The sequence below is a fragment of the Zonotrichia albicollis genome, chromosome 6 (assembly GCF_047830755.1).
Source record: "Zonotrichia albicollis isolate bZonAlb1 chromosome 6, bZonAlb1.hap1, whole genome shotgun sequence".
Taxonomy (NCBI): domain Eukaryota; kingdom Metazoa; phylum Chordata; class Aves; order Passeriformes; family Passerellidae; genus Zonotrichia; species Zonotrichia albicollis.
In genome coordinates this window covers 38,006,186-38,020,603 of record NC_133824.1, presented here as the reverse complement: position 1 = coordinate 38,020,603, position 14,418 = coordinate 38,006,186, and the positions used below count along the sequence as shown (strand labels likewise).

The window sequence follows — 14,418 nt, the reverse complement described above, 5'->3', positions numbered from 1 at the left end:
AGCTTTAGGAGGATCGGGGAAGGACCATGAATTTATAAGACAGCTCAAACACATTCCCCATCAAAGGAATCACAACTTCTTGAGGAGCTACCAGGAGAAGCCAATCTCCAAACTCACTGATGTAGCAAGCCTTGCAGTCCCACAGAAAACTGTAACACAAGAACACCTTGATTCCTCACTGCCAGAACGTGACTCCTTTTGTTTCCTTTGAACAGTGCATGGCAATAAGCACCTCAGCATCCTCACATCTGAAGTTTCTATGTGAGATTGATAGGAATGAATGCCTCAAAAAAAATTCACTAACTAAAGTCAGGATGATGAACCTTCATTTTGGCATCTAGCAAGCCAATTCTTCTTCCATTTTCAAAATGACAAAAAGAAAAAAAGTTTTAATTTCATTTCATCTCAAAATAATTTGGTAATCCTTCTCTGCAAAACAAGATGAAACAAAAATAAAGTGACAAAACACAAAGTCTCCCATCTTATTACCCACTCATGCATGCAAACTGACAGCCTTTTCTTCATAATGATTCACCAGAATATGCTCTTACAACATAAAACAGAATGAAAATGTCTGCTTTTAGCATCCCAAGTATATACAAAACACCCTCTATTTTTTTCCTTGCTTTTCTATCCTTGCCTTCTTTTCAGTAAATAAAACCAATCTTCCAGTTGGACCTTACAAGACATTTCCTATTATCTGCTGCCCATTTTCAAATTATAACCACAATGATTCTGACCTTATGGCTGGCAAAATCTGTGGGAATTACTTTCAGTAAGAAGGAAGAACAATTTTTTCTGTCATCCTCAATAGCCTCATTTGCAAGGGTTTGGTTGAATAAAACAAAATAATCACTTTCTGGACAGAATTCAAATATCAACAAGATTAATTCAGAAATAAAACTCTGTATTTTGGAGTAAATGGCAGCAGCCTCTGGAATGGGAGCAGCCATGTTACAATAGGTATGGCAGGTATCACTGCTGCTGTGGCAGCAGTGCTGCTCTAACGGGCATTAAATTGACATGATGCAGACATTGAAAAATAAAGTTCAAGTACAAGGCTGTGCTTGCATGGGATGTGCCCTTAAATGATCTGTGTTCATCAATGACAGATTGTCAAAGATGGGAATTAATAAAGCAAAGCTAGTGCTGTAACTATACAGACTGAGCTCACGTCTGGGAGAGCCAGCAAAAATCGTCTTCCTCCTTTACCTTTTCCCTGACAATTGCATTTAACTGCCACACAGAAGGAGCAGCAGGTAGCTCCTCCTGGGCAGGAGTGCCTGGGAATCATCACACTATTAGACTTGATATCCAAGCCCAAACATATTTACATTAGAGTAGATCAAACCAAAACTCAACTTGAGACCAAACATTCCCTGCATCAAGGCCCACAAGGGTGTCAGGTCAAAGATGGTTTGCCAGAACTTTTCATGACAGAAATTAGAGTCTCAGAATACAGAGGTGCAAAATCCTGCTAAAACCATGAGTCATGCAGTTTAGTTTTCCTGAACAGCATTCTTACATTCAGTACCAACAGAGCTGTTCAAAATGTTTTCTGTTGACACATTTGAAGAGAATTTGGAGTTTTGATCAAACTAAACCCCACCTTTTATATTTTTTCTTTTTAATATAATATCTCTTAATACTGTCAAAATTTAAATTTTTTTCACCCACTACTTACTCCTCCATTGCAGTAATGGAGCAATTTCATGCTTATGAAAACTGTTGGGTGCTATTAAAATAAATGCAGCAAATAAGTAACATCACCACTTTTACATATTATGAATTAGAAGGCAAGAAAAACAAAATTCAGACTGCAGATACTTCATTTCATCACCAGAACAAGGGTAAATAAAATCAAAGTGTAGCAAATGAAGTTCATTAGATACTTTAGAAAGACCAAGAAGAATTTATTGTCAATTCTTAGGACATTGGGCAAACCCACTATTTTTTACCCCATGAGTTTAGTAGATACCCACACAAAGCCAGAGAGCAGTCCTATTTAAAACAGGGCCTTTTACACAGCCCTTTTCTGATATGAACTGTATTTTTCTACTTTGCATTAATTAGCAAGGGTCATACAGATATCAGCACAGGAGAGAGAAGACAGCTCTGCCTCCTCATTGTGATGGTTTTCACTTCTACCTTTCCAACCAGCCAACTCCCCCCAGCTGTCTGGGAGAAAACATGATGTTTTCATGCAGCTCAGCAAGCCAGGGACATGCAGGCTCCACAGCAGCTCTCATAAACCTGATTGCATTGACTTCAGTAAAGCCAAAGTGATTTTCATCAGCTGAGGAACTGGTCTGACCTGTATAGAACAAGCTACTGTGCAGAGTAAAAGCCCAAAGGCTGAAACACTGAAATCCAAGCACCTAGACATAGATAAGAGGGGGAACTTTTATCTCCTTTCAAATGTGCAACAAATTTCAATGGACTTCAGCACAGCAGGAACATCCATGGTGGCAGACTAGGGCTAATTCATTGGCACCATTGTAGCTACACTGATTTTTTCCAGATCAGGTCCTGTCCCTCAACTTCTGTGGTTGTGGACCATATATTCATGACCTAATCCATTATCACAGCATGGAGAAATGGAAGGAATGAAAGCAGCACAAATGAAGATTTTATCACTTACATAAAATTGAGGGTTGTTATTCTTTATATTTACTTCATAGAATCATTCATTTCTTACCTCACAGATACAAGCAAGCTATTGTTCAACTTCAGTTCTCTCAGATTAGGCAGATGCACACCTGTGGGAACAAAATAAAGAATCACTTTTTGGACCTGGGATTAGAGTAAAGGAAAATTATGACAATTACAAGTTCAAGCATCAAATTTTTCAAGTATTTCTTAGCTGTTTCTGGCAGGCCTGTCCTGGACTTCTAAGAAAATCAATGAGATTATTTCACTCAAAAACTATTTCATTCTTTGCATTTTTGAAACATATATGTATTGTCTGCATGACTACCCAATTACAATTTTTGAACCCCTCACTGGAAACTCTGATATGGCACCTTGCCGGACAGACAAGAAAAGAAACTGGCTTGATGTGTGACTGTTTTCTTTAGTCTGATTCCCCATCCTGATTGACTTTTAACTGAGTGATACCCTGCACAGCTAAGGGATACTTTAGAGTAGAGCATTCCATGACCTATTTAATGGCAAGTAGTGATGGACTTAATGGATACACAGCCAAGTAACACTTCTTCAAAATATAAATCTCAATCAAACAGCAACCACATAATGATCCATAGTCACAACATCATCTTTTACAGTTCACAGGTCCCACAAATGCTACATTTTGCAAAACATTACTTTCTTCTTTTAATTTTCTAGATACAGCTGTCTACCATTGATTTGTACAAGTTTCATACCTATAAAACCCTCAGTATTCTTTTGTTATTGATTAATTAATGTGCTTTGTTTTGTATCCCTGAGAGACATTTGCCTTTTAGATTCACCTAATGGTATCTCTGAACCAAAATCATATACCAAATCCTTCCGAGCTGCAGAGTAACTTAGACACGAGCTCAAGTCTCAGAAACCTTTCTTATGGACAGTAGTAAATGTTTACCCATTCACACCAGCAGAGTTTACTCAAGGCTGGTGAGCATTCTCCATTATAACATGCAACCATGTAGAAGTTTTAGACAAATTGGACCATTGATGAAACATTAAATGTGTTCTCAGCAAATATTTTTATGAGTTCTCTGAGTAATCACTGTCTGGCAAGGGTGATTTACCAATGTCCAGAAGGACACCAGTCAAGTGCTTTGCAAAGGATAAAAAAAAAGAAGGGGGAGTGGGATCTCAAAACAAAGAAAGGAGGTCATGTTGTTCATTCCCCAAAGAGAACAAGAGCATTTATGTCAAAAACATTTTAATAAATCATGTTTTAATAGAAGCATTAGCTACATCTCATGTTATTTTGGAGTGATCATAATGCACATATTGATTTTCATGATGTACTGCAAGTATTTAAGTTCATGTCTTTTCCAAGTACTTTTGAAAATACAAAAAATTCAAAACACACTGTGCCATTTTCTAACCTTGTTTTCCAAGCATTTTCCACAATCCACAAAAACTAAGAACAAATTAGAACACAGAGTCCTCGTCCTGCAGGATATGCTTTCTCACACCAAACAAGTTTTATATGTTTATATGTATATATGGCAACAAAATAATTTGGAGTCCTGGCAGAGAAAATATTAGGATCTCTGTTAATTACTCACAGCAGTCACACTAGCTACTGAGCAAAGACTCCCTCGGATATAAATCATGGCCTAAGAAATTCCTCCCCCCCAAAAAATATCTAGATTCTAAAAAATTTCTATTCTCTTTCTGACAAGGATGGAGAGATTAAATGTCATCCCCTGAAGAGTTAAAGGAAAAACCGAGAGGGCTGCAGTAGCACCCCAGTCCCAGCTCCAGACTGAGTAATGGTGCCATGGATTCAGTCAGAGATGTAAAAGGGTTACCAAGCAAAGACTGATGCAAAGCATTGCAAAGCAAAGGAGTTTTAAGGACTAGTGTTAAGCACAAGATTTGAATGAGGAGTCAAGAGACTTGCTCAAGAAAAAGCTTTTCACTGAATGCACTTAGGGTTGGCTCAGGGAAGAAGCAACTATTAAAGGATCCAAAGAGGCTGAGTGACAGGCTGATAACACAATTTTCACATCTGGTTAGTTCATTACTGTAACTTGATCCTCCATCTCAGATTTTCTTTTGCACTTTGGCGCAATCTATCCCTGGGAAGTTGTACAGTGTTACACTTTAATGTGTGGTTTACGAGCTTGAAATAGAAGTATTCAATGTGTGGTGGTGCAAAATTCTGCAGCGATATTCTGCAATGTATTCCTGCAAGTCTGCAGGTTCTTCCCTCCTCTAAGTTTTATATCAATATGTAATTGTTCTTTGGTGCTAAGAATTCATTGTTCCATTGATTTTGCTGGTTTTTAGAGTCCCAAATACTTATAAATAGATTAGAGACCAGAAGTTTAAATTAGGAAGAGAAAATTGTAAAACGAAGGTGACAAGATACTTATCCCAATATAACAGTGTATTTCTAATTTTCTTAATTTTAACCTTCATGGCATCTTTTCTCAGAGCAAGGACACATGATACTAACATATAAAAATACTCTAAAATACAATAGTAATTATTTCTAATATTAATTTTATAAGTACAAGCAGTAGATTCCTTATCCTTATTCCTTTCTTTGTGTAATTTTGATTTTAAAAAACAAGAATGGTCCACAGAAATGCTGATGATTGCAGGACAAGGGGAGAATTCAGGATGACGAGCAGTGTTATCTCATCTGTCTACGATTCCCTTTCACTAAAGACCGGTTTTGTTACATGGCTCTGAAATTACTAACCACCAACAATGTACTAGTGTTAATCTACTCTACCAGTGGAACAAAACTAAATGAAAGGGCAGAAAGAAATCAAAGTGCAAGTTAGGCGAATAAAAGTGATGGACACACACACTCCACAACAAAGCCTGAAGTGCTGCACTTCGCAGGCAGGGTAGCAGTGTAGAGGTGCCTTGGTACTGCTGGTGACATTTAGAAAACTGAGTAGGAGCAAAGAGAAAGCAGCCCAAATGCTGGTTTTATGATATTCTACAAGTTACAACACTTCTAACACTTGCTGTTTACATTATGAAGTATTCTTTAAGTAGCATCATATATCTTTGTTTTTCTATTGTTAACAAAAAAATCATCGAGGCTTGACTTGCATCTTTTGGAACATGAACTAGTGAAAAACAAAAAAAGAAATTACTGACAAATGCTTGCATTGGCATCAGGCAACCATCATGCTTTGTTGATCCTACAACACAAAACAGGCATATCAAAACAGGCTGTACTCTTCTACCAAGAGCAACCTGAGATGCAAATTAAAGAGTCTGTTTAGTTCACTTGAGCTGTGTTTGATCAAGCAAGATACATCACTTTGATGCTATTTCTACACAGGCATTTTTTTGCACATTTCTGGGTTGAACTGGGCAGTACAAGTGGAGGTGAGACCACAGCCCTTTCAGGCACACCCAAGGCAGCTGCAGTCGAGCTCCCTGTGATGGGGATCTCACAGAAAACACATCAGTGCAGGGCCTCACAGAAGCACACTGCCCCAGCGCATACTTGTGACTCCTGCAGACCCTGCCCAAGCCCTGCTGTGTCCAAGCCTTGCTCAGCGAGTTTGTCAGCACCAGCCAAGCCAGGACCACCCTGGGCAGGAACACCCGTGCCAGACTCGCTCCTCCAGCCTCTGTGCTGCCCCCTGGCCATGCAAGCACCTGCTGCTGCCATGCTGGCTGCCAGAAAAGGTGTCCCAGCTCTGCACCCAGAGTGCCAACAAACAGCCCAAGAGGAAGGAGAGATGATGGCCCCGCATGAGAAATAGCACATGGCTACTTCTGAACCCTTGGCAGAGCTTTGCCTTGATAAATGCCTGCAAGGGAAGTGGCAATCTCCAGGCATGTAATCAACTTAGTCTGGCCACCAGCAGGCAACAATTCAATAAGGACCAGCGAACAGCACTGTGGGTAACTTGATTTGGAGCTATTAAAATTACTTAGGAATAAGAGGACTATGTAGTGTCTTAAATGACTCTATCCCACCATTATTTTCAACAGGAATTTCTATGAGCTGGTCATAAATGCAATTCCATACCTGTCAGCAATTAAAACTGAAGGGATAAGCTAATGAAAAGGAAATAGTCCCTCTGAACATAAACTGAGGCCTACATGCAGCTGAGGAGCATAGAAATCAACCCCAAGATATGCAAAGCTGGATACAAGACTTGCCAGGGCATTCAGGGTTTCATCTGTCACTCAGCAAGGTGCACTGAAAACAGCTAGAGAATTCAGCAATTACCCCAAGCCCTGCAAAGATTCAGATTTAAGCTCTGGCATGAAGCATTTCCTTTAAATTTTAAAACTGATTGCATGAGAATATTTCAATATTAGTCTTTTCATGTTTTAGTCCACACCTTGTCAGTAAGAAAAGTAACTCTTCCTCCCTATCATGTCATGCCATTTTGCAGAGCCAAGACCTGACAAACTGGACAAGGTTAACAGGATAGTGCTTTAAAGTTTAATGCATCCCAAAGTGGAATAGTCTCAAGAAAAACATCAAGCAACAGGTTTTAAATCACTCTGGAAATCTTCAGACCCTGAGTGTTTGTGTTACAGTCTGTAACACAGGCTGTGAACCTTGAAATGTTTCTCAAGTGAAAACTGTGGTGTAAATTTGGGATTTGAGTACTGCAAGGTTCCAGGTGACTCAGAGTTATGGGCAGTCTTGTAGCTTTTAACACTTTCACCTGGCCATTTAAGACCTTGCCTGGCCTATTTTATCTTTACACATAAAACTAGTCAAAACAATACTGTTTACTGGGTGTGGACTGATCATCCAAAAAATTTGCTGATGATAAAGATGCCCTTACCCCCTTCCACAACTAAGGAATACAGTGAGAGCAAGGTGAAGTGGTTTCATATGTATATAAAGAAAGCTAGGTTTGCAATTCAAAAGAAACACCAAATTACAGAGTAGTCCAGGCTAGAGGGAACAGTTGTAGGTCTCAAGCCCAGCATCCTGCTCAGAGCCAGTTTGTCTGTGAGATCAGGGTGCTCAGGTCTTCATTCACTTGAAAACCTACCAGGATGGAGTCTCCAAACCTCTCTGGATACTCTTATTGCTTGACTATCCTAATAGAGGGAAAACTTTACATCCTGTCACACTAGAATGCTTGTCATTCCAGCTGGTCTGCTTCTTACCCTACTGTTCTCCTCAGGCTATTTCTCCAGACCCCTGTGACCACAGACCAGGTCAGCAGCACAGCTCCAGGAGCAGGCAGCCAGCAGGGAGCAAGCAATGAGCCCGACTTCTTCAACAGCAGCGTTCACAGTGGAGGTGCAAACCGCTCTGCAAAACCCCTAAACATTTAGACCCTACTCCATGTGCCTAAAAATCATCTGCCACGTGAAAAAAAAGGAAAGAAACTAAAGTAAACTTTCTGCCCTAGCCATCTGCTGACATTTGCAAAGAGATTTTCACAGGAAGAAAACTCAGAAATGCACCTTAAAAAAAAAAAAAAACAACAAAACAACAGAAGGAAATTCAGAATGGTCTTGATGTTCTGTTATTCTCAAAAGCAGTGGGGACCTGCAGGTGCTGGTTTTTATGGCCCTCAAGGGCCAGCTTTTGGTGTGAATAGTGGGAGATAAAAAAGATGGAAATTATTTGCGTCATGGACATAGTGTTCTGTATTTCATATTCTGTAAAGGTTGCAAAAGCTTAACCATGGGTAGGAGAAGGGATTTATTCCAGTAGTGGAAAGGGAAGGAGAGAGTGATGAAGGTGAAACATTTTGCTAGCCTGTCACAGCTAATGTAAAATGGCATAGGAATGGGAGCACCACTTTTGAGCATAATAGAAATGGCATAATGAGATTTCCTTATCAACTGGATTAGTTGAAACATGATTGAATAGATTATGATCTCTGAAAGAAATGGATGTAACTTACCTTAAATTATCAAGTGCCTATGAGAAGGAGACTTATTCATGAAATAAACAGAATAACCAATACAAAGGGGCTATATATACAAAACAAAAGCCCCCTTCACTGATCTTGCTCAACCATTCTTGACAAATAGACATCAAAAGACCCATTAAAGCTAGTCAGCTTTATGTTATATTAGTCATTTGCATATGATAGTCAGCTTTATGTTATATTAGTCATTTGCATATGAAAAATTATCTGCTTGTCTGAAAGCACCAGTACACAGTTTTGGGGACATGGCTCCTTTTCAGCACAGAAAATATTACCCTGCACTAGTTATTTAGCTTCAATGTAGAAAAAGATGGACTTGAGTGTGGTAGGAATCCACATGACAGAAAATGATTGCTGGTGCTGGGAAAAAAAAGTAAGGCTTTATATTCTCAGTATTAACTCTGCTGCAGAGGGAATTCCTTTGGTACTTCTCACTTCCCTGGTTCAGTGATGATGACATAAAAACAAATGACAAGTGTTAGGGCTGCTTGGGGCTCATCAAAATGATGTATCTGCAGGACCTGCCTCCAGCTCATCTTCCAGCACAGCTCAGTGAGGCTGGGTGCAAAGACAAGCTGCTGGAAGCATAAGCCACCTGATACCAATGGCAATTCCTCACTCACAAGGAAATCTCACAATGGAGAGAAGCTGACCTTTGGCTCCTGTTTCTCTAAAGACAAGAGTAAATGTTCATTTAGGGCCTAGCATATCATACAGGAAAAATTTGTCCAAACTAATTGGCTTTAGACAGAAGTCATGTCACTCATCCCACTGCGAGAGTTTCCAGTGCTATTCAGAGCCTCATGCAAGAAGATAGAGATCAAAGAGTGTGAGGTGCGAGGAAATCCTGTTTCAAGAACTCTTGAGAAGGACAGTACTTTTCACTGGCTATTGGTTAGTGAATCCCCAGTCAAGACACCATTAAGGAAAATTCAAGATGATGAGCAGAAAATAAAGTGTTTCTTACCAAAGTTCCCCAAGCTGATCTCTCTGGTGTCTACTCGCATCTCTAGGGCCTTCACTTGCTGCAGATCATCTACCCCTGCCAAAATTTTCTGTAAAGATAAGCAGAAATATATGTGTACCCTCTTGCAATAAACCAGATGTCACAGCAGCAAAAGGGTCTAGAAAGATTTTCAAACAGTGTTTTGTCAACATATATTTCAGGTCAACATGGCTAGATGTGCAACCACATTGAAATGGACACAGTATTCAAAGACCTTCTTTCCTTGTAGGCCCAAAATACTCCAGTCTCCCAAAACTTATACATTGCTTAAATAGTCAAGGCTCAGGGTTACATTGAAGCTGCAAACCAACAACAGACCTACATGCCAGCTAACTTTATTTAAACAGTATGTCCATGCTTAAATATTTGCACAAGTCTTGCACTAATCCTCAGCAGATAGAAAGTGTTAACTTTAAACATCTCTTGTAATTCAACAGGTGCTGGTGGTAAAACTCAACAAAGCACACTGTTTACCTTTTGACCCAAAACAATAAAAAAGAAACATGGTTTTAGCTCAAGCTACTCACTTTTCTGACAGAAGACTACACTAATTAAAAGAATTATTAATTTCTTTGAAAGTACCTAGGCAATGCAAATAGAGGCCTTCCAAATCCTTCATTATTTTTACAAAATTGCAATAATTGGATGAACGACTGCATTAAGCAAAGATGCGTGTGTGCATGCAGACTCTTTTCTGATCTTTCTTAACATCCTAAAGTCTGTGTGGATAGATACACATTCCTTTACATTTTGCTATGGCAGAGGTAAGCAGGAGGAACAAAACAAGCAGAAGCCATACACAGAGGAGAGAGGGAAGCTCTAAGACTGCCAGTGAAAACCACAGCAAGGCTGTGAAATCCTAAGATGCCAGGCTGCAACTCCACAAGGAGCTGAAGCAATCTCACATTACCACTGCGCTCATCCCGTTTCTTCCTGCTATGATCCAATTTCTCTCTCCCCAGTTTCCCTCATTCAGGGAGCACATCCCACCACCTCCTTTGCATCAGCCTAGTTGCATGAATGTTTCAACAAAACAGACCAGAAGAACCATATCCTTTTTTCCTCATGGGTTAGTGGTTCATGGAGGAGTCTGAAACAATCCTTGAAAAATGAGAAGCAAAGTTTATTTGTCATGTTAACTGCCTGAAATTGTTGATGCTATACATAGTGATAAAACTTATAAATTTTCACCTTTCTGTGTCAAAATAATTAGGATGTGTGGCTGAACATGTCCACTTCAAAGAAATGTCTGGCCCTGGCATCAGTTTCCTCTTCAATAATGCAACCAAGAGCAGGGGTTGAAAGTATTGTCACCAACCTTTAGGGCCTTTACTTAAGGTGAAGGCAGAAAGTCATTCATTAACCATCACATACAGGAGCCAAATTTTCTCATTATTTAAAACGACAACTTTCTTCAGGTTCTTTTAATAAGGGAGAACGTATTCATTAGAAGGGAATGTCTAGGATGACCTCTGCTTATGAGTTTTGGGAAGAAAAAACCCCACAAGAATATCCAGTTAATTTTGCAAGGAAAAAATGGTGGTTGCAGCATTTCTGCTCATTAGGTAATATTTTTATTGTGCACAAGTGGCTGCATCTTCCACTGATGTTCCACATCCTCTTACAAAGGACTAAAACCAGTCAGTGTAACTGAGATGGCAGTTCAAAAGGACATGGTTTCCAGAAAATGCTGAGCATTCCCTCTTGAAAAGCTGTCCCCCTCTATAAAGTCTGGACTTGTAGGCCTAACAAACAATATCTTCAACTGTCTTTGGACTATTTTTAAAACATTATGTTTAAAATTATTTTTAATCTTATTTTTAATATTTTAACTGTGATTTTAAACAGGCTGAACATAAGAAATGACTTTCTAAGACTCTATCACCACATGCAGCCACCACAAAATGTGTTTTGCTCTTGCAAAGGCAGCAAACTTAACAGCTACAGACAGCTTTCTCTCTCCAAGTGAACACAAGATCCCTCATGGCAAGGCACATTCTGCAGTAACCCTTTTCAGCAGATGACACTGTCTGTCACATAGCACGAGATTATGTGTGAAACGAGAGCTAGCTGATGTCCTGGCATGAAACCATGCACTCGGATTTGCTGGATGTGGATGCAAGCTCACTGTCATTAAAGGAAGAAGCTTCTGAAAAATACTGTCCTGCTTGCCATCAAAATAGTTTTAAGAGCCTACATCAGAACAGGAAGAAGTTTCAGAACAAGTAATAAGCTCAGGGTCACACACACTGTCAGTTGAGTAGCAAAAGGTCCTGATACCCCAAGGAGTCTTTGCTCCCTTTTTTGTCCTTTTCTCCTTTGCTGTCTGCAAGTTCCCTGCATGCTGTCCTTCCCCTGCTGTATTCCAGACAGTCTCCCTTCACAGTTCTGCTCCCTGATCTTTTTTTTTTCAAAATCCAGGTATAAAACCTGCATGAAGTTATATTCTCTACTTGTTCAGGGTTCCCTATTCCTTTTTTTTCATACCAGGGATTACCAGTGTCACTCCTTGCCCTCCTTCTCCTCTTCCTGATGCACTGTCTGTACCTTTCCCACTGTCTAGATGAGCTGCTCAGTGCACCCGTATTTTGTACTGCAATAGGCAGAACTGTGACTCCAGTGTGGAAAGGGTTAGTGGCTGTCAGCACCAGCTCTTTGAACTATAGATAGCTGCCCTGAACCGTGTGCTAACCAGATGAGACAAATCCATATATTCTCAGTGCCCACCTCCCTGTTCTGCATTTCCAAGAGTCTCTATGACAATCCCTGTCCTTCCATCTGCTGATGGTGAGGAGATGCTGGGACAGCTTGAAACCAATTTGCTGTGGGATGCACAAGATAGTGTAGTACATGAAAGAAATGGGAAATGCTCTTGGGTGGAGGATATGAGCTCATTTAAAGGCACTAAAGCACTGAGACCCCAGATGCTGACTTCAAGAGAGTCAGCAAGCAAAGGACAGAGCAGCAGTTCAAGAGGAGGCTATGTGGGGAATGGTTACTGTGGAAGATTGGTAGGACAGTGCTACTCTCCAGACACCACTCTTGGCATGCTGGTGCACCTGCCTGTGTGATACTTCTCATGTCACAGCTAAAATTCTGACACCAGGAATGGGGACATTTAGGGAAGGACGTGGAAACATTTAAACAAAGGTGAAACCTATTTAGCAGGATCTTCTTCCTATGCTGTTGTTTAATGTGAAAGCATGGGAACCTCCATCAAAACTTGAGAGAAGTGATATTTTTGGATGAATTTTGCTGTAAGAGAAAAGAAGACAATCCCAACACACTGTAGGGGTCATCAGCTTGAACAGAGAAATGTTTGACATCATGTGGAGAGAAGTGATGCTCAATGCTCTATCTCTCTTCATTCCTAGGCCATTCCAGGTCTAGGACAGGTTCCTGCCCTAATTCAGAGGTGTCCCACTGTGATTTCAGGCAATGGCTGCCTGGCCATAGCTTAATGGGACAGAATGTCTCTGCCTGTGCCCCAGGAATGCTTACAGACATGAAGGTGCTGCACATCCAGGAGTTTCTTTGGCTGTTTCCAGCTGCTCAGCCTCCATGTAGAGCAAACAGAAAGGGACCAAGGATCTGTTCCAGACAAAGAGCAGGATATATGCACAGCTATTTTAGATCAAAAAGATGCCTTGAAAAAAACAATATAATTTTAAGCTGAGTGTTGGTATTCAGAGAGGACTCTGCTTGCCACCCATCTGCAACCCTGCAAGGTAGATATTAGTTAGAGAGAGATGTTTCATGAAAAAAATCAAACATCAAAACCTTTCTGGCACATCATGCTCAAGAAGGTGGCCTGAAAGGTTGATCCTGAGCAGCAGTTTGACACTCCACTGTAAATTTGTTTATTTGAAAGGACATTTCCATGGTAAAGCACTGCACAAGTCTTTGAAGACACTTTGAATACAGGGTAAGTAAAACAAAGACGACTAAACCTCACTTTATATTTTTTCACCTTCTTCAAAATAGGAGTAAAACTATTTTTCATGAAGAATCTATTGGTAAATAATTTAGCCAGTATTTTAAAAAGCAAGTCCGTGATGCTTCACAAACCATTCCCACCATGCAAAATGTCTGGCCAACTGGGGACTGTGCACTGGCTTGGAAAGCTTCTTTTCTGACTGACAAGAAAAGCCAGTAAGTATTCTGTAGAAAATTGCAAGTGAGAAACACTTCTGTGCTTGCAGAGCTTCCCAATTGGCAGAGCAGTCACCTGGGGATGCTGGGAAATCCAGTTCAATTCCCACTTGCAGCTATCTGTAAATTCCTTAATTGACAAATAACATCTGTTCAGTCAAAACTGGCACACACAACTGATGTCTTCTCTCTCCCCTAGATTTTTCACATACTCTAAGAAAAGTAGGCATGTTGCTGAAGAACAAGTTGCATGCAGCTGTCAGAGAAATATTTCCAGCTGTGCATTTATTTTGCTGATCCTGGTTAATTTGGCTAAGACAAGAATTCCAGAGTGATGAGCTTGTTCTCTTTGAATACTACACCTGTATGCAAATTCTAAATTCATGTCCATTCATGTGTTTATTGCCCTTTTGTTTTGTCAAAGTATAATCTCTTCTTCACAAAAAAAAAAGTTGCTAAAAGTATGAAAAAATATTTCTTCTAAGAAGAAAAATATTGGAAAATTAATAAGCCTTAAGTGATACAATAAAAGGGAACAGAACTTCTTTGTGGCCCCACATGCAAACTTCCTTTCAAAAGGGATAAATGCTGCAAATGCCCATAACTAAAATATTTAGCTGCATTTCTCTACTTTCAGCATATACATATAAATACACTCTTGTCTCAGTTCAGATGAAGAGATTCATCCATAATGAA

At 39.9% G+C, this 14,418-nt stretch overlaps 1 protein-coding gene across 2 annotated transcripts in view; it reads right to left on the bottom strand.

Annotated features, from left to right (window-relative positions):
* The window catches only part of LRRC56 (leucine rich repeat containing 56), a 48,097-nt gene that overhangs the window by 19,236 nt on the left and 14,443 nt on the right, over positions 1-14,418 (bottom strand). For both annotated transcript variants that reach the window (XR_012580847.1, XM_074543260.1), the window contains exons 3-4: positions 9,532-9,619; positions 2,699-2,759 (exon numbers count right to left, since the gene is read on the bottom strand). Coding sequence is in view for 1 of the 2 variants with exons in the window: in XM_074543260.1 (XP_074399361.1) it covers positions 2,699-2,759; positions 9,532-9,619 (149 nt within the window). In the remaining variant the exon portion in view is untranslated. The remainder of the gene's footprint in view (positions 1-2,698; positions 2,760-9,531; positions 9,620-14,418) is intronic.